General features: G+C 38.2%; 1 protein-coding gene and 1 pseudogene across 7 annotated transcripts in view; one reads left to right on the forward strand and one right to left on the reverse strand.

Annotated features, from left to right (window-relative positions):
* LOC133069445 (membrane cofactor protein-like) overlaps positions 1–20689 on the reverse strand; it is a 37014-nt gene extending 16325 nt beyond the window's left edge. For all 7 annotated transcript variants that reach the window (XM_061161061.1, XM_061161060.1, XM_061161055.1 and 4 more), the window contains exons 1-5: positions 20432–20689; positions 17048–17236; positions 16603–16705; positions 8832–8917; positions 7748–7945 (exon numbers count right to left, since the gene is read on the reverse strand). In XM_061161061.1, the coding sequence (XP_061017044.1) occupies positions 7748–7945; positions 8832–8917; positions 16603–16705; positions 17048–17236; positions 20432–20552 (697 nt within the window). In that variant the 5' untranslated portion in view covers positions 20553–20689. The remainder of the gene's footprint in view (positions 1–7747; positions 7946–8831; positions 8918–16602; positions 16706–17047; positions 17237–20431) is intronic.
* LOC133069446 (ubiquitin-ribosomal protein eL40 fusion protein-like) lies at positions 11839–14133 on the forward strand (annotated as a pseudogene).
* Positions 20690–24184: the final 3495 nt, after the last annotated feature.

The raw sequence follows: 24184 nt of genomic DNA on the forward strand, positions 1-24184 counted from the left end.
GTGAGTTCAAGAGAACATCTTATGAGATTAAATCTGAATGACAGATAAGGGGCAGATAATATACAGCCTTTTAAACCAGAAGAGTGCGCTTTCTCCCTTTCTTTGGGTCTGAATTTCCATCAGGTATCATTTCTCTTCAGCCAGAAGAACTTCCTTATCAATTCTTATAATCCAGGTTGTTAAAGTTGCTCAGTTGAGTCCAACTCTTTACGACCCCATGGTCTATCCAGTCCATGGAATTCCCCAGGCCAGAATACTGGAGTAAGTAGCCTTTCCCTCCTCCAGGATAATCCAGGCTGACTAATGACAAATTCTTCACACAGCATTCTACATTATCTGTTTTTGTTTGTTTGTCTGTTTGTTTTTCTTTCAGCATATTAGCAGAAATTGTCTTCTTGTTTCAATAGTTCCATAAGAAAAGTCAGCTGTCACTCTTACCTTGGGGCGAGGAGAAAAAGGATACAAGGTTTCTGGTCTGTTTCTCCCTCTCATTGGCTGCTGCTGCTTTTGTTTCTGGTAGTTCTAACATGCTGTGCTTAGCTTAATTGGGGGTTTCTCCGAAAATTTTTAAAAATTTATTCTGCTAAGGGGGCAGTGAATTTCCCAGACATGTGGGGTTGTTGTTTGGGATCAAATTTACATAATTTTTGGCCAGTATTTACTGAAATGATTTCCTGCACTGTTCTCTCTTCTGAAACTCCAATTAGATGTATGTTCGACTGTTTGCTTTTCCTCCCAGAGGTTTCTGTCTCTATCTCTTGTTTTAATCTTTCTTTCCAAACCATGCTAGATTTCTACTGCCCTGTCTTCCGTTCGCTGATTTTTTTCACTGTTGGGCCACTATGCTTCTAATTGCACCTAATGATTTTCTTGTCAGTTAGGTTTAGTAGATACAAAGTGCATACAGTAAATCTCACCCTTACCGGTGTACAACTGTATCAGTTTTCATCAATCAAAATAATCATGTAATTACCAACACAATAACAAAAATTCCATTATCTCCAGATGCTTCATGTCACTTTGTATCAACCCTCCAGTTCTCACACCTTCCCCACCCAGCCCACCACTCATCTGCTTCCTGCCTGATAGTGTTGCTTTCCCAGAATATCCTAATGGAATCACAGCCTCTGAGTATGGCTATTTCACTTAGCGTAATGCATTGGAGATTCTTTTGTTGCATGATTCAGGAACTCATTTCTTTCTGTTGTAGAGTATTATTCCATTGCATGGATACAGATTAGGCTGTTCGTCCATTCCCAGCTGAAGGACGTGAGTTAATTCCAGTGTGGAATGATTATGACTAACGCTGCTTTGAATATTCTCATGCAGGTTTCTATATAAACATACATCTTTTTACTTACATTGCTGAGGTGTATGTTAAGTGTATATTTAACCTTATAAGGGATTGCCTGTCTTCCAAAATATTCATATCACTCTGTATTCTTACCAGCAATGTATTAAGCATTCCTAGTGCTGTATATTCTTGCCTATTAATCATATTGTTAGTCTTTAGTTTTTGGGTTTTTTGTTCAGCTATTCTAATAGCTGTTTACTGACATCTCATTGTAGTTTTAAATTCCATTCTGTAGTTTACTATGAACTGAGCAACTTTCCATGTATGCTTGGATCCACACATCTTCTTTGGTGCAATAGGTCTATTCATGCTACCCATTTTAAAAAACTGGGTTGTTCTCTGTGTTTTGAGAGTTATTTATATATTGTAGATTCACGTCCATTAGCAGATGTGTGCTTCGCAAATGTTTCCTACCAGTTTATTCCTATCATTTTATTCCTTCTTTTAATAGTGTATTTGAAGTAGAAATTTCAAATTTTAATAAGCCCAGTATATTAACATTTCTTCTTTAAAGAATCATGGTTTTAGAGTTGTATTTAAAAAATCTTTAACTAAGGCACAAATATTTTCTATTGCTAAAGCAAAAATCTTTTGGTTTTAGATTTCACATTTAAGTTTTGGTTCACTGTGAGTCAATATTTGCAAATGGTGCTAACACAGTGTTGAGGGTGTTTATTTTCCTGTTCCACACTCTGCATGGCTGTCCTTTCACCAATACCACACTGTCTTGATTATAGTCCTCACAGTAGTGTTTATCAGAAGTCTTGACAACAGGTAGAATAAGATGACTTTTTTTTTCCTTCCAAATTTCTACTGACATTTCTAGCTTTTATTTTGCTAAATAAATTTTACAATCTTTTTGTCAAGTTCTGCTGGGATTTTATGGGATTGTGCTGAATTTATAGATCAATCATAGAGGATTGACATCTTTATTATATTGTATTTTCTAACCCATAATCACTGAATTTTCTCTATTTATTCGACTTTTGTTTGATTTCTTAGATTTATTTTTACCATTTAAATATTTCACATTGTTGTTAGATTTACACACAAGTATTCTGGGTTTTCAAGTTGGTGTAAATAGTACTTGAAAAATTTCAATTTCTACCAGTTTTTTACTAGTATATAGATGTACAGTTGATATTTGCATGCTGATCCTGCTAAAACTTCAGTCTTTCAGGTTTTCTACAAAAACAATCCTGTTGTAAGTGAATAAAGTCTATTTTATTTCTTACTCTTCAATATGTATGGCTTGTTCTACTACCTAAGAACTCCAATACAAGGCTGAGTAGAGTTCTAACATAAGACATTTTTGTCTTGGTCCTATCTTAGATAAACATAACCACTCTTTTACTATTATAGTATTAGCTGGGGAATTTTTATAGGTGCCTTTTGTCAGCTTCAGGCAGTTCCCTTATATTCCTCATTTGCTGAGCTTTATAATGAAAAGATAATGAATTTTGTCATATGTACTTTTTTCTCTGCATCTATTAAGGTGGTCATTTTTTCCTTTCCTTCAGTTTCTTCATATGGTAAACTGCACTGATTTTTAAATTTGAATCATTCATGCATTCATAGAATAAATTTCACTTGATTATGATGTACTCTTGTTTTTTTTAAGAGGATTTGATTTACTAATATTTTGTTTAAAAGTTTTAGTTCTATGCCCACTTTGGATACTGTATAACACTTTTCTTGCAGTGCTTCTGTCTGGTTTTGATATCAGAGCAACACTGTTCTCATGAAATAAGAAGTACTCCCATCTCTTTAATTTTCTTGAATACTTTGTATAGGGCTGCTACTATTTATTCCTTAAATGTTTGGTATAATAATACCCTAGCAAGGACATGGGGCCTGCACTACACTTCATGAGGTTTTGGAAAAATATTTATTGAATACAGTTGATCTGCTATATTGTGTTGGTTTCAGGTGTATGGCATAGTGATTTGTTTTTTGCTTGTTTTTTTCTTCCCCCAGATTATATTCCATAAATTATTATTACAGATTACTACAAGATACTGGATATAATTCCCTGTGGGTGCATGCTCAGTTGCTCAGTCGTGTCTGACTCTTTGTGACCCCATGGACTGGAGCCCACTAGTGTCCTTTCCCCACGGGATTATTCCAGACAGGCAAACTGGAGAAGGCTGCCATTTCCTCCTTCGGGGATCTTTGCCACCCCCGTCTCCTGTGTCTCCAGCACTGGCGGATGGACTCTTTACCACTGCGCCACCAGCAAAACTCCAGGTAACTTCCTGTACTATACGGTAAAATACTAGATGCTTATTTTAGGTGTAGTAGTTTGCATCTGTTAATCCTATGCTCCTGATTTGTTGTCCCTACCTAATCCCTTTGGTTAACTATAAATTTATCTACTTCATCTGTTTTTGTTTTGTATGTAGTATCATTCGTAATTTCTTTTTTATTCCACAATCAAGTGATATCATATAGTATTTGTCTGTCTGTGTCTGACTTAATTCACTAAGCACAATATTCACTAAATCCATCCATGTTGCTAAATACTTGTTGCTTATTTATTTCAGGTATAGCAGCTTGTATCTGTCAATCATCCCATGCTTCTAATTTGCTGCCCCCTTCCCTCTTCCCACTGGTAACTATGTCTGTCTTCTACATCTGAGTCTGTTTTTGTTTTACATGTAGAATCATTTGTATAATTTTTTGATTCCACATTCAAGTAATATAATAATTTTTGTCTCATTTATTTCACTAAGTATGATAATCTCTAAGTCCATCCATGTTGCTGAAATCTAAGTATTTTATTCTTTTTAAAAAACCAAGTAATATGCCAATATAGACACACAAAAACAGAAAACATTTTAATCCAATCACCTGCTAATGGGCACTTGAGTTATTTCTGTCTTGGCTATTGTGTAAACAGTGATGCTATGAACAGTGGGGTAAATGTACCTTTTTGGATTAGAGACTGTTTTTTTCACATGTATACCCAGGAGTGGGTCTGCAGATCATAGTTCTATTTTTAGGTTTTTAAGGAACCTCCAGACTGCTTTCTTTACTAGTTGTACCACTTTACATTCCCACCAACAGTTTAGGAGGGTTCCCTTTCCTCCACACTCCCTATAACATTTATTATTTATAGACTTTTTGATAATAGCCACTCTTAAGAGTGTGTTTTTGACACTCTCACCTCACTGTGTTTTTGACTGCATTTCTCTAATAATTTATGATGTTGAGCATCTTTTCATGTACATGTAGGCCATCTGTATGTCTCTTTTGGAGAAATGCTGATTCAGGTGTGCCCATTTTTTAATTATGTTGTTTGTTTTTTCAATATTGACTTACATGAGGTGTTTGTGAATTCTGGATATTAACCTCTTGTCATTTGCATCATTTGCAAATATTTTCTCTCATTCCATAGGTTGTCTTTTGGTTTTGTTTATGGTTTCCCATGTTATGTTAAAGCTTTTAAATTTGATTATGTGCCATTTATTTTTCCCTTTTTTTTTTCTGCCTTGGCGAACTGACTTGAAGAAAATATTGCTATAATTCTGTCAGTGTTTTATGGTGTCATGTTTTACATTTAGGTTGTTACACTATTTGAGTTTGTTCTGTATGTGCAATTTATTTGTGTATATGGTTCTATCTAACTTCACTGTATTACATGTAGCTGTCCAGCTTCTGAAGCACCACTTGTTGAAGAGACTGTCTTTTCCCCACTGCATATTCTTGCCTTCTTTGTCATAGGTTAATTGATCATAGGTGTATGGATTTATTTCTGGGCTCTCCATTCTGGTCATTGATCTGTGTGTCTGTTTTTGTGCCAAGTATCACACTGATTTGATTACCGTAGCTTTGCAGTACAACCTGAAATTAAGGAAACGATATACCTAGGGCTTTGTTCTTTTCCTCAGGATTGCTTTGGCAATCCTGGGTCTTTTCCATATAAATTTTAGGATTATCTGTTCTAGTTCTATGAAAAATGTCATAGGTATTTTGAGAACCATTGTATTAAATCTGTAGATTGCTTTGGGTAATATGGTCATTTCAGCAATATTAATTCTTCCAATCCAAGATCCAAGAGCACAGGATATTTCTCCATTTCTTTAAAAATTGTTCAGATTCCTTTACTGATATTTATAGTTTTCAGTATACAGGTCTTCCACTTCCTTGGTTAAGTCAATTTTAGGTGTTTTTTATTTATTTTGGATACAATTTTAAATTCTTTTTTTTTTTTTTTTAAACTTAGTCTGACATTTCATTATTTGGGTAAAGAAACACAACAGATTTCTCCATGTTCATCTTGTATCCTCCTACCTTGCTGAATTCATATATTAAGTTCTTCCAGTAGCTTTTATGACCAACCTAGACAGTGTATGTAAAAGCAGAGACATTATTGCTGACAAAGGTCCATCTAGTCAAAGTTATGGTTTTTCCAGTAGTCATGTATGGATGTGAGAGTTGGACTATAAAGCAAGCTGAGCACCAAAGAATTGATGCTTTGGAACTGTGGTGCTGGAGAAGATTTGAGAGCCCCGTGGACTGCAAGGAGATCAAGCCAGTCAATCCTGAAGGAAATTAGTCCTGAATATTCGTTGGAAGGACTGATGCTGAAACTGAAACTCTATACTTTGGCCACCTGATGCAAAGAACTGATTCACTAGAAAAGACTCTGCTGCTGGGAAAGGCTGAAGGCAGGAGGAGAAGGGGACGACAGAGGATAGGACGGTTGGAAGGCATCACTGACTTGATGGACATGAGCTTGAGCAAGCTCCAGGAGATGGTGATGGACAGGGAAGCTTGGCATGCTGTAGTCCATGGGATTACAAAGAGTTGGACACGACTGAGCAACTGAATTAGAGCTCTTACGAAGACTTTAGCTTTCTCTATGTAGAGTAAGTGACAGTTTTACTTATTCCTTCCTATTTTGGATAAATTTATTTCTTTTTCTTTTCTGACTGCTGTGAACTATAGGACTTCCAATACTATGCTGAACAGAAATGGTGAGAGTGGACATCCTTGTCTTCCTGAATTTCAGGAAGGCTTTCAGCTTTTCACCTTTGAGTATTACGTTGTCTGTGGGCTTGTTGTAAATGACCTTTATTATGTTGAGATATGCTCCTGCTATACTCAGCTTGGTGAGTTTTTATCATGAATGGACATTTGACTCATTTGACAAAATTTCCTTCTGCACAAAGATGATTCAACATAAGCAAGTCAGTCAATGTGATATACCATAATAACAAAAGACAAAATCTGCATGAGAGAAAGGTTTAAGCTGTTATGTTTACAGCTGTTTGTTTTATTCCTTTATTGTCATTTAAATGTCTACAGTATATTTCGTGACATCTCTTTCACTTTTGATACTAGTAATCTGTATCTTCTGTTTTCTGTCAAACTGCATACTGATCTTCTACAAGAAGCAGGTGTTGATTTCTTGACTGTCTCTATATTCTCTTTTCAATTTCATTGCTTTTTTCTCTGTCTTCATTATTTGCTAGTTTTGGTTTATTTGCTCTTTTTCAGTTTCTTATGGTGGAAGTTTAGGTTACTGATTTGAGACTTTTCTCATTTTCCAATATAAGTACTTCATACTTTAACTATCCTTCAAAGCAATGTTTCTGTTGTATCCAACAAGTTCTGATATTTTGTGTCTTATTTTCACTATGTTTAAAGAAATTCTAATTTCCTTTGTTATTTTGTCTTTGATTTATTAATTATAGGTGTCTTGCATAATTTTCAAATATTTGGGGATATTCTAGATTATGTTTTGATTTATACATTCACCCCATTGTTGATCAGATAATGTACTCCAAATGATTTCAATTCTTCAAGATTTGTAAAAATTTTCTTATTGCCTAGAATATGGTAATAAGAATGGTCCCTCTTCACTTGAGAAAATATTTTGGTATTATTCAGTGGATCCTTTCTTTCAAGAGTAAAAATCCCTCCAGTGTCTCCCTGCTTTTTGATCATGCTTTAACACCTTAAATATTCTTTTTAAAAAAGATTTCCCCAAGCATTTATCAATCATATCTATGAGGCAGTTTTCATCTCTTACAATTCACACTACCATTTCCTGCAGCCACACTGTCATACTTCTTGTAACACAAGACAACAGTTAAGAAAAAGCGTGTTGAATTTTTGATGCCTTCATGGAAAACAGTCTTAACGCATGCAAATACATAGTAGTTTGCAATGTATCAACTGGAATGCCAAGAACCTGCCGGGTGAGAGGTTGGAAACTCTACAACGAGAAGTAGTTTTTATTTGGTTTGCCTGATATTAAATCAAACTAGAAACCAACTTAACAGAAGATTCAAGCACATATGACTGTTTTTACTTATAGGTAAAACTATTTACAAAGTTTCTACAGTATTTACAAATTAAGAAGGAAATAAATAGAAATATTATTACCTTTACACTGAGGAGGTTGACTACTCCATTCATCATTTCCAATACAAGTAAGCCTGCTCTCTCCAATAAGTGAATATTCATCTGGTCCATCTGAAGGATTACAACTATAAGTTACTACTTCATTGTATTCAAATGTGTCCTTGTCGCTATTGGTGTATTTTCCATTTTGAATTGCTTCAGGTGGTTTACACTTAACCCCTTAAAAAGAAAAAAAAAGAGAACATGAAAGTCTAAAGGGAAGCGTAAAGGATTAAATAGCATTAGTAAAGTCCTGTGAATTGCCTTCAATAAATTCATTACCATATGATTGCTATATGCTAGTTGTGAATCCACTATCCATTTAGAAGAAGCTTTTTATGAGAAAATATATTATCCTAAACTCAAGCTATTAATCTACAAATGAATTTCTAGAATAAAACTCATTTTCTTAAAATCATGAAATACCTACATGAGATACATATATTTACCTGTAAGGCCAAACTAAGTTTTGTTCTCATCATAAGAGATGCTGAAAATTTAAAGATATAATATGATCATGATTAAAAACAGAACTCAGTGCTAGTTGAGAAATGCTTCATAATTTGTAAATGTATCTGTTTGCTAAGTCAGTTCTTCACATTAATACTAATTATTACTGTCATTTTCACTTTCATCCTTACAACTGTATTGTGAAATTTTCCAGAGTCTATAAATTGTGTGATTTTTCAAGTGACTAAATCCTGATGCTTTCCTTAAAGCCAAACATTGAAGAAATTTGCAAAAATGTAAAACAAAACCATTAGCTAGAATGTTTTTATTTTTTCATTAAATATGTGTTATATACTAATAGGTACACATTTATTCTTCTTGAAAATGAATTAATAAATAATTATTTTGAAAACTTTTCAGGATTAATTCAATATAATAGAATTGACTTAGCATAACTCATAAGATTATATGGATTACGTCTATACACATTGTTATGACACTAGACACACCCATATAAACAAAAGCTCACTGGTGTCTATGTTAGTCTGAAAGTATAAAGGAATCCTGAGGCCAAAAGTTTGAGAATTGCTGCTCTACATTCTGACAACATACTTACTTTCACATGTTGGAGGATTATCACTCCAGTTCACACCATCTGCAGAAAGTTCACAATAAGAAATACTTGGCCCAGCTAAGTAGTAACTAAATGAGAAAAGAAAAGTTACTATATTTAGTAGTTACAAGGTGAAAATAATAATGAAAACAATTTTACATGGCTGTTTTTCTGCACTAGAGTAATTGGAGAGAGAAGTTCCTTAAACAAAGTATAATAGAAATGCTTACTAAATCTGCAACTTAATCAAATAAAAGTTTCTGCATCTGAATGAATACACATTGGCCCACAGCAAAATGTCTAAATTACTCTGTCATGCTGCCTGGCATCTTTGCTATATCTGACAAATGCATCACACATTCACGTCTACGCTTTTGCTCACACCTTTCTGCTCCCTAAGAACTAACAGAGAGAAGGCCCTAGAGCTTGGATTTTGCCCACCCCAGCGCCCGCAGGCTACTTATAACCTGCTCCAGCGGCACATGCACAGATGCCTGCCTGGATTCAAGTTCCAGCCCCAAGATCGACTTGTTACCTGGGCTTGGGAAAGTCCATTAAAGTGCTCTTGTTCAGTTTCCTCATATATGAAAAGTGAGACAATAGTACACACCTCACGAGACTGTTTTAAGGATTGTGTGCATTAGCATCTGGCACAGTGAGTACTAGCTAAGTTTCAGTTCTTATTAATAGTCTTTAGAGTAGTAATATTCAACATACAGGCATACCTCATTTCACTACTGTTCACTTTATTGCGTTTTCAACAAACTGAAGGTGTCTGGCAACCCTGCCCCGAAAAATCTACTTGTGTTCATGTTTCCAACAGCATTTGCTCACTTCATGTCTCTGTGTCACACTTCGGTAAATCTCACAGATTTTCACTTTATTACCATTATTATGTCTTTTATGGTGACCTATGATTTCTGTCTTTCTTGTGACTACTATGATTCTCTGGGGCTCAGATTACGGTTAACACTTTTTGGTAACATCGTATGCTGAAACTAAGACATGTACATTTTTTCAGACATGATGCTATTGTGCAATTAACAGACTATAATACAGTGTAAACACATGTAAAAAAACTCAGTTGATCTGCTTTACTGCAGTGACCTGGAAGTGAACCTGCGGTTATCTCCAAGGTATGCCTGTATCTTTCTAGTAGTAAAATGGTTTAGGAACACTACTCAATGAAATCTTCTCTGATCATTTAAATTCATACTACACTCTTCTCCAGGACTCTCATGGTAAAGATCACGAAAATTATCTATTTGGTGCTTTTCATTTACTATTTTGTTTTGACACCTCTCTATATATTGTGTTTCTCAAGAAGGCTACAATTTCCTTGAGTCTCCTGGTACCTAACAGCCTCTTTCTTTCTATTCACTGGATGTCCCACTATTTTTACTTGATCAAGTTAAAAAATACCCAGTGTATCTGCCTGTACCCACTTCCAGATGACTTTTCCCCAAGGGTTAATGCACTGATTCCAGATTATAATGCGTTAAGTAAAGGACTCTGGGATGATGGGAAAACAGGTGGCAAAGGGAATCTGTCTCCCCACCTTGATGACAGATTCACTGATAGAATCTGCCTGACTTCCACTGTTTTGGAAATCTGGAATCTCTTCATGGCTTGCACTTCGGAGGAGAAGACTTGGACAGGTAAGTTAACTTAATTCCGGTCAGTCTGAGCTCTCAGCACAGTGGCGGCTCCCGCCCCCCACCTCAGCAGCCATCTGTTCACACACAGCTGGAGCAGCTTATACGCGGCCTGCGGGAGCTGGGGCGGGCCAAAAGGGGCCTGCCCTCCCCTCGAAGGAGCAGGGATTTATGCTCTTATCACTGCTGCTTCCGATCCCAGAGGTGCAAAAAAGAGACAGGCAGCCACTGTCGTCAAACCTCCCCCAGCTTTTTCAAGCTCCTTCAACACTGGCCAAACAATTTCCAAGAGATTTGAAATCCAGCGCCCCTTGCTCCCTCTTTCACTTTTTTTTCCCCACTAGCAGAAGTATGAGTGAAAGTGGCTCAGTCGTGTCCAACTCTTTGCGACCCCGTGGACTGTATACAGTCCATGGGATTCTCCAGGCGCGAATACTGGAGTGGGTAGCCTTTCCCTTCTTGAGGGGATCTTCCCAACCCAGGTCTCCAGCACTGCAGGCAGATTCTTTACCAGCTGAGCCACAAGGGAAGCCCAAGAATCCTGGAGTGGGTAGCCTACCCCTTCTCCTGCAGATGTTCCTGACCCAGGAATCAAACCGGGGTCTGTTGCATTGCAGGCAAATTTTTTACCAACTGAGCTATCAGGGAAGCCAATAGCAGAAGCTGGACATTAAATACTGCTGCTGCTAAATCGCTTTAGTCATGTCTGACTCTGTGTGACCCCATAGACGGCAGCCCATCAGGCTCCCCCATCCCTGGGATTCTCCAGGCAAGAATACTGGAGTGGGTTGCCATTTCCTTGTCCAATGCATGAAAGTGAAAAGTGAAAGTGAAGTCGCTCAGTCGTGTCCGACTCTTCGCGACCCCGTGGACTGCAGCCTACCAGGCTCCTCCGTCCATGGGATTTTCCAGGTAAGAGTACTGGAGTGGGTTGCCACTGCCTTCTCCGGTACATTAAATACTAGGATATTCAAAATATCCTAAATACAAGATGTATTTAGGAGATACAAAAATGTATCTCTGGTACATTAAATACTAGGATAATGGCCATGTGGAAAAAAAAATTAGAAAACGACTGTGCATGCCCAGAGAAAGGCTCAGAAAAGACCTGAATCAGCACTGAGACACCATACAATAATCAAAAAACAAAATCAAAATAAAAGAGGGGCCGAACCTGATTTTTCAGAGTTACCACACTGTTAGATTTCATATACTGATTCCACAAAAAAGTCACATGGCATACGAAGAAACAGAAAAAGAACATATGGCTCATATAATGGAAAGACAAATTAGGTGGGTGCCGGTTCTGCCACCCCACTTTTTGTCAACAAAGCGGTCAGAGAGCAGACCTGCAGATGTAGATCTTTGTGAAGACCCTGATGGACAAGACCATCACTCCTGAGGTCAAGCCGAGTGTCACCAGGAAGAAGGTTAAAGTCAAAATCAAAACACAGGGCATCCTGCCTCACCAACAGAGTTTGACTTTTGCAGAAAAGTAGCTGAGTGGCCGAGCTTTCTCAGACTATAACATCCAGAAGGAATGCACCCTGTCCCTGGTGCATCACACGTGGGGTGGCATCATCAAACCTTTCCTCTGCCAGCTTTCCCGGAAGTACGCTGTCACAAAACGATCGGCTGCAAGCGCTGCGCTCAGCCGCACACCCGTGCTGTCACCTGCCACAAGAAGCGAGGCCACACCAACAACCTGGGCCCCAAGAAGACCAGTCAAATACACCCTTTTCACTGGCTCGTCTCTGCCCCACAGGGCGGCCCCCTACCTTGGCCCCGTGGACCTGGAGCCTCAGTGAAACTGGGAAGAAATAACAGTTGTTAAGATGGACAAAGAACTAAAGGAAGAAATGTAGAAAGTCTATAGAGAACAATATGTGAACCCAGTGGAAATATCAATTAGAGTCAGAAAACCTAAAGAGAATCCAAAAGTAAATTCGTGAGTTGCAAATTACATTAATGGAAAAGAAAAAGTCACTAGAAGAATTGAAGGCGTATTTGAGAGGAAAGAATTAGTAGAACTGATATAGGGTAACAGAAATTACTGACTCTGAGAAAGAAAAAAGACTGAAGAAAAGTGGATAAAGCCTAAGGAATCTGCGGGACACCAATAAGGAGACCAGCATATACACTACGGGACTCTCAGAAAAGGGACAGAGAGAATTCTTATAGAAATAACAGCTGAGGACTTCCCAAATTCCATAAAAGACAGGAATATAAATATGTCAAAAGCTCAAAATTCTAAGTAAGATGAATACAAACAGACCTGCACAAAGCCATCATAATCAAACTTTCAAAAAACAGAGACAAAGAATACTGAATACTTCAAGAGACAGGAGAAACATCGTATGTCAAGCATGGTAAATAAGATTATCAGCAGCTTTGTCATTAGAAATTCAGAATCCAGAAGAAAGTTATTGATATAATTAAACAACAACAACAAAAAACTCAACCAAAACCCCCCATCCAGCAAAACTGAGCATCAAAAATGAGGAAAAATTTAAGACATTCCCAGAACTAAAAACTTAAGAAGTATGTGAGTACTATACACTCAAGAAGAAATGTGAAGGGAGTACTGAAAAGGGAATGAAGGGTCTCAAAATCTTATGTATAAAAAAAAAAAAAAAAACTCAGCAAAGGTAAATATAAAAGCAATTATAAAAGCTAGCATTACTGAAACAGTGGTTAGCAACTACAAATTTTGCTTTCTATGTGATTTAAAAGACTAAAATAAAATAAATAAATAGATTATTAAAGTAGAAACTAGTATTACAATTATTTGTGTAGACAGAAGTATGATATCAACAACCAAAAAGGGCAAGTATGGGGCAGTAAAGGACTGATTTTGTAATTTACCGAATTTAAGTTGGTATAAATTCAACCTGGAGTGTTGTAACTATACAATGTTTTTTTGTTTTGCTTTGTTTTGGTCATGCTGTGAATCTTACTGGATTCACTGCTTGGATCTTAGCTCCCCAATCAGGGATCGAACCTGTGCCCCCTGCAGTGGGCGGGTGAAGATTCCGAACCCCTGGACTACCAGGGAATTTCCATGTAACAATACAGCCATAGGATATACATAAAAGGAAACGAGACAGGAATTTAAATATTTCACTACAAAAATCAACTACACAAAAAAGACGACAGTAATGTAGGAAATGAGGGACTAGGAAAGAAAGCTATAAAGCATATAGAAAATAGCACAATAATAGAAATAGGTCCCTCCGTGCTCCAACCAAATCCTGTCTATAAGCGACTCACTTGACAACAGAAGACATAGATGGAGTGAAAATGAAAGGCTGGAAAAAGATATTAGTAACCAAAACACAGTTGAGTAGCTATACTAAAATCTCACAAAATAGACTTTAAATTTAAAAAAAAGGTTACAAGAGACAAAGAAGGAAATTTTATATTAACAAGGGTTTAATACTGCAAGAAGATATAACAGTTATAAACATTTATGCACCTAATGAGAGGCCATCAAAACATATGAAGCAAGAAATGACAGAACTGAAGGGGCAAATAAACATTCCTACATAATAAGCATTTCTCCAATATTAGCTGGAGACTATAATACCTCACTCACAATAATGGACAGAACAACTACCAGAAGATAAAGAGGACCTTACTAAGCAAACAACCTGACCTCACAGATATATACAAAGCACTCTAGCCAACAAAAACAGACTATACAGTCTTTCCAACAGCACATGGGATATTTTCCAGGATAGACCATATGCTAGGCTATAAATAAGGAAACAATGTTATTCAAAAATAATTATTTAACAAATAATACTGTTTATTTTATGCTACAAATTAATTTTAAGTAATAGATTTTAAAAGGTAGATATTATACAAAGTATATTCTTTGACCACACTAGGAAGAAGTTAAAAATCATTACCAAAAGAAAAACTGAAAATTCATGAAATTGTGAAAATTAAACAGTATGTTTTAAGTCAACCAATGGTTCAAAGCAGAAATCAGAGTGATTAAAACATACCTTGACAAATGGAAGTTAAAATATAACATATCAAAACTTACGGGATTTAATGCCAAAGGGGAAATTTACACCTATAAATGTTTACATTAAGAAATGATACCTCTGAAAGTTCAAACTAAGTTTACAAGTTAAGGAACCAGAAAAAGAAATAAATCCAAGGCTAACAGAAGGAAGTAAATAATAAAGATTTATTATGGTTTAGTTGCCATATTAGAACAGAGGTAAACAAACAAGAAAAGAGCAAAACAATAGAGAAAAATCAAAGAAACCAAAAGTAGGTTCTTCAAAAAATGCAAGAGTTGAAAAACCTTTAAATAGACTGCAGAGTTGAAAAACCTTTAAATAGACTAATAGTGATTAGACTCAAATTACTAAGTCAGAAATAAAAGTAGTAACAGCACTACTGATTTGACAGAAATAAAAAATACTATAAGAGTACCATGAAAAATTTTATGCCACAAATGGAAGCACTAGATAAAACAGACAAACTCCTAGAAACACAAAACCTACCAGGACTCAACCACCCAAACAGATAATCTGAATAAACCTTAACTAGTAAGGAGACGGGAGAAGGAAATGGCAACCCACTCCAGTATTTCCTGCCTGGAGAATCCCGTGGACAGAGGAGCCTGGGGGGCTGCTGTCCATGGGGTCGCACAGAGTCAGACACGACTGAAGCGACTTAGCACGCATGCATGCATTGGAGAAGGAAGTGGCACCCCACTCCAGGGTTCTTGCCTGGAGAATCCCAAGGACAGAGGAGCCCGGTGGGCTGCCGTCTATGGGGTCGCACAGAGTCGGACACGTCGGAAGCGACTCAGCAGCAGCAGCAGCAGCAAGAAGACAGACTCAGTAACCAAAAATCTCTCAATTAAAAAACAATTCTGGATCTAATGGTTTCACTGGCGAATCTACCAAACATTTAAAGAAGTAACACCAATCTTTCCCAAACTTTTCCAAAAAGCTAAAGAGAAGGGAAGTCTGAGCTCATTCTATGAGATGAACATTACCATGATAGCAAAATTTGAAAAAGACACAATGAAAGTTAGATCAACAGCCTTTAAAAACACCAATGCAAGCAACCTCAACACAACACTACTAAACAACTCAACAGCATCTTAAAAGGATTAAACATCATGAGCAAGTGAGAGTTATCCCAAGAATGCAAGGGATGGCTCAACACATTAAAAAATCAATCATTGTAATAAGCTGTATCAAAAGAATGACAGAGAAAAAAAGCACATGATCACCTCAACTGAGGCAGAAAAAAAACTTGACAAAATTTGATCAGAACAGGCATGGACAACTAGTTTTACCACTTTTATTCAACATGGTACTGGAAGTTCTAGCTAGAGCAATTAAGCAAGGAAATATATATATATATCTACTACATAGAAAACCCTAAAGATTATGCATGCACACACATAAATACAAATGTGGGACCTAATAAACTCAGTAAAGTACCAGGATAAAAAACCAGTTGCATTTCCAGAGATATCACATTTATCCTTTAAATCCACAGTTTTAAAAAATGCTCAGTATCCTTAATATATACTATTAAGAGAGGCCTGCAGAACAAAGGCTGTTATTAAATACTCAGTACCTCTCTGAGATGCTTCACTCCTTTGTAGCAGTTTCAACAATAAGTTTTCCAACTAAAAGATTCTGATGAAGATTACTGTCTAAGCTAGCCAGGTCAACTTTGGTCTAGTAACATCTTACAGATTACTTCGATATAAGAACAACTATAGTTGGCTAATCCACTTCTCAGTTCTATAAACCCTATTTCGAATCTCAGAATTGGACATTTTATTGACAAATAGAGTGCACTGTGTTGTCAAGGCAACAGTCACCATGATTTTCCAATTATGATAGGTTTATTAATACATATGCTAAATTTTATACCATTTCACTTTCCTTCAATTTAAATTTCTATTAGTTACTCATCTTTTCAATCTTCATAAAAAGCCCAGGGTTATTTGACTACTGTATGACTTACATATAAAGCAAAATGAAATCAACTGTATGGCAATGCTTAAGAAGAGAGGCAAAATGAAAATGGACTTAGTCACACATAACCTTATTTTCTCTAAGGAGCAGCCTACTTACCCCTTATTACAAACATAGTGAGCCTGGGAACCAAACTCAGTACTTTCATTTACAAGGACAACTTGGCCATTTATGGGATCACCTAGGGAAGGACACCGTCTTCCTAAAAGCAAAAGATCAAACTTGTTTTACATCCATTTCAAAATAGATCTGAATCAAATTCAAAATTCTATATGGCTTGTTTGAACTCATGGGAATATTATTACTTTTATTATTATTTTCTTGTTTTAACTATTATAATGCCACATAAGATTCATAATTACCCAGGCAACCAATTGTGACGAAAACGATTCCCTGGAGATTTTTCAAAGCCTGAATGCATGGCTATCTAAAAACCTACATTCACATGAGAAGATGATCATTTCAGTAGTAAAATACTCTAAAATGTGTGAAAATCTCTACAGCAATAAAGTTTTTTGAATTAAAAAAAAAATTGTTTACTTACTTTTACAGCCCTCCTGGAGAGACGACCATGTACTATCATTCTGACAAGTAACAGAGAGAACTTGACCAGGAGTTATTTGCTGGAAACCCAGACGACATTCATACAGTACTTTATCCCCAGGTTTATAACTGGATCCAACGGCACCCTTGCGCTTCATAGTGACAAACTCTGGTGGGTCACCACAGGCATCTAGGGATAGAGAGAATAAGAGCATAAAAATAAATCATTTTATCTCATTCACCAGACAGGGACTGTGGCCTGGCAACAGATCGGTAGTACAGAACAAACGGAAAAGTTCTTAGCAGGATTTTATATGTGCCTTGCTTACTTTAAATAACAACCTCTGAGCTTCTGGCCTGTTGGAGAATAAGATGAATTTTAATTCAGCAGGAAATGGAAGAGACAGCATCAATGTGCTTGGTTCTGAAATGTAAATGTGTTTATAGGTCCATATCCTTCTCCAGTTCTTTTTAAACTCATCATTTCAAAACTCACCTCTCTTCTAAGAAGTCTCCTATAGTACTATGCTCAGATTATTCTTCCAGAGTTTGAAACACAAACATATTAGGCTGTTTTCTCTAACAAGACAAGGGCGCAGAGGGCAGGAATCATATGTCTTCTTTTTCTACTAAACTGTATACTCAGTTGTAACTTAAGACATGCTGTGATAAGAGGTTAATATAAAATACACATTGAGGGATTAATAAATCAAAATAAATAGGGACCAAAGTACTTCAAAATACTTCATTTGTTTTCTATTAGTGAATTGAACATTTTTTAAGTGATATATATAGACACCGTGTAAATATCAAAATATAATATTTGGATAGTATTACATGAAAAAAACTTGCTTTCCTGGATATTAAATATAATTTCATTTTCCTTCACAGATCAATTCCTCAGAAGCTCCCTAAGGTAGCTGGGTTGTTCATCCAATATATCCTGACATAAAGCTACTATCCTGATACGCTTTTAGAGTTTTTTACTTCTGGGGTTTTTGCGGGGAATGTTGGGGGAAAATTTTTTCTCCCTAGAATAATGTCATTTCTATTCAGCAAGTCCTCTTCCTTTTAAGTACCTGAGCACTTGACAACCTAACAGACCTGTTAGAAAAGTTATATAAAATAATGTGATGGAGACACATCAAGTCCTAAAGGGCTAAAGGAATGCAAAGGCCTCGCTTAAAAAGGAAAACAGAGACAGACCTATTTTGATCCCTGAGGAACATTTACTTACTTACTCCCTGGATCTAGGTCTTACTTCAGACTGAGAGAACTCTAAACAAGTGAAATATCACCCTTCTTTCCCATCACATTCTAGATTCTAAACTTCTCAATACTCGTCCAACATTTCACTTATAACATGTCTTATATTATGTCAAGTTAATTGTTTCAACAGTTATCAAATGTTTTCAACATTTCTACTTTGCTGATCATGGTACATGAATTTTCCTCAATTAACTGCCCATAACAAACCAAAATCAAAGTCACAGGTATTAACATAAAATTTACTGAATACTCTGAGGCACACATTCTATTTTTTATAACAGAAAAGAATATGGGCTAGAAATGTTACATAATTCTGTTTTAGATAAAAACACATATCATCATTCAAGAATATCCTGGAAGCACCAAGAAAGAACTCAAGTGACCATGCATATGATTAAATTATATATGCGCTCTTTGCTTCATGCATTCAATTTCAGTAACTATCTTGAAAGCATAAAAAGAAGGGAGAAATATCTGATATGACTCTCACATAGAGTGCTGTGTATGAAAAAACATTTGTCAATTGGTTTTTTTAATCCATTCAACTAACTTCAAGTATCTCTTCCCATAACATGTATCATGAAAACAACGCTTTCAACAATACACAGTTTAGAACGTCTGCTTTGGCAATCAGTGGATTATAATCTTCATACACTATAATGACTGAGTTCAATATCATATTTGTTTTATAATCAGATTTCCTCTCTTTCTCAGAATACTGAATTCTTTTTCCTATAAAGATTTACAAACACTGCCAGCATCAAAAAATAGTATCTTGACTCAGTTTTTCCTAGAGAATTTACAATACGAACATTACCGGGCTGCAATGCTATACTTTGCCTGATGAGTTACAGTCCAAAAGAGCTGGACAACGCTGAGTACCACACACAATGCAATACTTTAACAGGTGCCATTATATAATTCAACAGGCTGCATTCAGAAAATGCTCCAGTTTTCCAGATGAGTTTCAGAAAGGTGAAATCAGTCTCTACTATGGATCAAGAGAACTGCCCACCTCCGTACACTTACAAAAGTTGTGCAAGCACTCCCTACTTGCTTGCCAAAGTCATAAAAGTAACTGAGTCAAGCACAGGCCCACATCCGTGCCCAGGTGGTACCTTTGGATAATCACAGCCTCTGATCAAAACTAGAACTTCAGTTAAACCTGAAGACTCTTTCCCTTTTCTCTGTCTACACAACCTATTTTTAACCGTTCCTTTGCTTCCTCAAAAAGGAGGCTTTAACATCTATACCTATCCATTTTATTTCTCACATTCTACTCATTTCTAGACCTTAAAAAAAAAAAACCATCTACCAGGTTCAACCAAATAGCCAGCCTCCTTCTAGGTAAATTCAGCCTCATCCTCTGTCCCTCAGTAATTCGCGTTAACCTCCTGTACCATCTGGAGCTACTGATCATTCTCTTAGCTCCCTCATGCCTGAAAAAGCTCTCTTTCCTTGCTACTTACATATACTGGATACCAAGTTGCCTGTTAACCTGAATTACAAAAAGCGCCCTTTTCCCCTCTAAAACCTTCTAACCCTATCCAGGGCCTGCTCTCAGCAGAGACAAGGAGCACCACATGGGCTCCGCAGGCCCCCGCTGTAAAGGCAGGAAGCTTTCCTGTTGCGCATTCGGCCCAGCTGGACTGGCCACTTTTTCAAAGCACACACCTGGGCACACCTGGCCCGGGCTACCCTAATCCTAGAGAGGCCCCGCGGGGCACGAGGCACCCCCCTCCCCCGGAAAAAAAACACAGGGCAAACTCTCCCCAGAGAAACAGCAGCAGCCTAGCAACAACCTCGGACATCGTCACCACCCTGCAGGTCGGCTCTCGCCTTACCGACTGCATCAGTCCCGGAACCACTCTGGAAGCTTCGGCGGGGGTTCCAACCCGGCCCCAGGTAAAGCCCCCAGCCACACCACCCAGGAAAGCCGTCTCCGTGGTGCCCACTCCCCGGCACACCTTCCACCCCACCCCTGACGATCGCGGGGGGGCTCGGCCCCGCGCCTGCGGCCCGAGCCACGAAGGCTCCCAGCAGCGTCCAGCCGGTCCGCCCCCACGCCCCCCGGGTCCGCTCCGGTCCCCCTCCCCTGACAGGGCGCACACGCTACCGGAGGACGTGGGCAGCAGGAGGAGCAGCGCCAGGAGATGCACCCCGACGAAGCGCCCAGAAGAAGCCAGTCTTTCGGGGCGGCGGGGCGGCGCCTTGCGCGCTGCGCAAGACGCCCTCATTTTCGGGGAGACCAGCGGGACACCCGAGACAGCTCCGCAGAGACCTCGCTGAGTCCAGTTCCCCGCGATACAAGAGTCGGACACAGCAGCTGCGCGGGCGGCCGGAGCCCCGGGGCGCGCCCAGGGCGGAAGTGACACGGGAGAAGCGGGCGGGGCCGATGGGCCGGCGGCCCCCCTCCCACAGGCCTGCAGGGGAGGGGCGTGGTCTTTCCCCCCCACCCCACCCCCGCCTCCATGCGCGGGAAGTGCCGCGCGTCCCGCGGGGACCCGGACGGCCTCTAGCTCCGCCCCCGGCTGCCTCTAGCTCCGCCCTCTTGCGGACCTACCCGGAAGCCGCTGCGGCTTGCGGGAAACAGCTGGTTCCCCCGGGCTGGGCGTTGTTAAAAGGGACTGTTAACGCCCTGTGCAGGAAGGGTGGGACGGAAACTCGAGGTGGCGTTGTCATCGGTGATCGTTTTCCGGAAGGCTGGATTAAAGAATAAAGGGCAGAGACCTAAAAATAGAACCCTAGAGCTCGGGCAGGGGAAGCAGACATCCCCTCAAGACCCCATTTTGGCCCTGGGATCCAGTGTCAGGACACCTCTGCCCTTGCTCAGACTTTGGCTTGAGTCAGTGTCAACTATAAATTGGCACTTACTGAGAGCCCTGCTGACTACTGAACAGCAAAGGCATTTGCCACCTGCCTCTAGGGAGATTGAACCCCATGCTGCTGGAAATGTTGACCTTCAGCAACCCCTGAGGGAGTTCAGGGTGGAGTGAGACTCTCTGCCCTCCAGGGAATCTGGTGGGACTGGGCTTTGGATAGTTGGATGTTTTTAGGAACAGATTTTATGGTCTCAGTCCTTGCATCTCCTCATAGCTAGAGAAGCACTAAATCTCTTCATGGTGACATCAGATCCTCATGACTAACAAATACCTTTTTGCTTGTTTTTCTTTTTTTTTTTTAAAGGGGTGATGGGTATATTCATTATCTTTATTGTGATGGGGGAGTGTCAAAACTTACCAAATTATACATTTTTTCATTAGTTTTGCAATTTATTTATTTTTAAATTTATTTTAATTGGACGCTAATTACTTTACAATATTGTATTGGTTTTGCCATACATTGACATGAATCTGCCACGGGTGTATGTGTTCCCCATCCTGAACCCTGCTCCCACCTCCCTCCCCATCCCATCCCTCTGGGTCACCCCAGTGCACCAGCCCCGAGCACCCCGTATCATGCATCGAACCTGAGCTGGCAATCTATTTCACATATGATAATATACATGTTTCAGTGCTATTCTCTCAAATGATCCCACCCTCACCTTCTCCCACAGAGTCCAAAAGTCTGTTCTTTACATCTGTGTGTCTTTTGCTGTCTTGCATAGGGTCATCGTTACCATCTTTCTAAATCCCATATATATATATATCTGCGTTAGCATACTGTATTGGTGTTTTTCTTTCTGGCTTACTTCACTCTGTATAATAGACTCCAGTTTCATCCACCTCATTAGAACTGATTCAAATGTATTCTTTTTAATGGCTGAGTAATATTCCATTGTGTATATGTACCACAGCTTTCTTATCCATTTGTCTGCTGATGGACAGCTAGGTTGCTTCCATGTCCTGGCTATTATAAACAGTGCTGCGATGAACATTGGGGTACATGTGTCTCTTTAAAATGACTTCTCCATGGCATTGAGCTCCCCCTTCACCAGAACCTTATATATTGACTTTCCCCCATTGCCCTTTGGAGCAGTCTCTCAGAGCTGAGGTGTTGCTTCCCAGGCTGCAGTCCTCGTGTTGCCCCAAATAAAACTTAACTCATGACTCTCAAGTTGTATATGTTTTTTTAGTTGACATCAGCCATAATTTGGGACAATAAATGAGATTTCCATGGCTGAACGTCTGCTACTGAAAGTTTCTCCTGGCCTGGTAGATATCACAAATCATGAAAGGTTTGGCCATTGCTCTCCCAACTGCTAAAGTTAGTTCAGTTCAGTTGCTCAGTCGTGTCTGACCATTTGCTACCCCATGGACTGCAGCTCGCCAAAAGTTAATTAGTCTCCCCCTGTAATTCCCAGGAGAGGACCCTGGGAAGGTAAATTATTAAATAACACCGGGCCGTTAGCATACGGGGCCTCAACTCTATGGCCTTGCCTTTGAACAACTAAATGTTTTATTGAAGATGAAATACACATGCATGAAAAAGACAAGGATAAAGGGTGCCTTAAGTGCCATATTTCCAGAAGCAATCAATGTCATTAGAGTTGGGATGGGTAGGAATTAACGAGTGACAACTTCTCTGATGAACCAATCTCTCAATGCTGGAAAATGAAGAATGAGTAAAATTTATTTATAGAGTTGAGAGTAAACCTGTATGTCTAGTAATAGGAAAGAAAAGTAACGTGACTGGTATTAAACAGCAGACAAAGGAGTTGACATTTTCTTGGTAATAGTTGGTAAAGGATAAAAATTTCAACCAATGTGTAAACATTGCAGGCCAGGGGAACCAGTACCCTCAAACTTTTAGTTTTTAACATCACTTTTTGCTTGGTTTAAAATTGTAAATGGACATTACTTTGAAACCACTAGTTCCATTTAGAGTTTACCCCGAGGAAATCATCAGAGTTGTGAACAAAGAGGTATAATTTTGGATAAACTCTTAAATATTTGGCAGAAGTATAAGATTTTTTGATAGGTATCTTTCTGAAATGAAATTTTGTACAGCAAGAAGTGTAAAAAAGTGAGAAACTATGTCATATTCATAAGTTGAAAAAGCAAACTCCAAATCAGTATGTGCATTTTGGCATTCCTTTTATTAAAATAGTATATTGACACACTTTTAAAAAGAGTTTACTTGAACATAAATCAAAATTAACAGTTGATAGGCTTATGTATATTTCATTTTGTGTGTGTGTTTTAATTTTCTGCATTGACCCTTTATTACATTTGGAATCAGGTAAAAAAAATTTTTTTTTAATCCAACCTGTATATCAACTACTCATTTGTTCACAGAATGGTGGAAATAGAACCTGTATCACATATGGTTAATGTATGAGGATGGTAAGGAAAGAAAGCTCTTCATGTAAACCTCAAATGTATCTTCTGTAATTATAGAACTTTGTATATATTTTAAACAATTTTATATCTGAGATGTATTATAGATTTTCTAGGCTCAGAAACTTTGGAATTTCTGCTTCCTCCCAGATCAGCACAACTTTTGGATTTTTGGCAGAGCATACCGATACTAATTGTGAAGGTGGTGTATAAAATGAACACCTTAGTATCTTGGGTTATAAAATCCAGACACTTCATGATGACAATTAAAGTAGGTATAATTAAGCAGACAGGGAATAGGAAACTCAATGAAGAGGAATTGTCATTTTTGTTATTTCTTATAGTTGTAAAACAGTGATACAACAGAAATGTCTTGTGGCTCCGTGTTGGCACTTAAGAAAACAGATCTACTCACTGTTTTCTGCAGGTACCAGTATGTAATGTTACATGTCAGTTATAGCTGAGTAAAATTGAAAAACACTTCCAATCTATTTCTAGTCTTAGAAGTAAATTCTTTTCTCATGAGAAAATTTAAAAGGAGAAAAATATGACTACTGTTTGGTTTCCTAGTTACATGTGCTATATTAGAT

Source organism: Dama dama, chromosome 14 (assembly GCF_033118175.1).
Source record: "Dama dama isolate Ldn47 chromosome 14, ASM3311817v1, whole genome shotgun sequence".
NCBI lineage: Eukaryota > Metazoa > Chordata > Mammalia > Artiodactyla > Cervidae > Dama > Dama dama.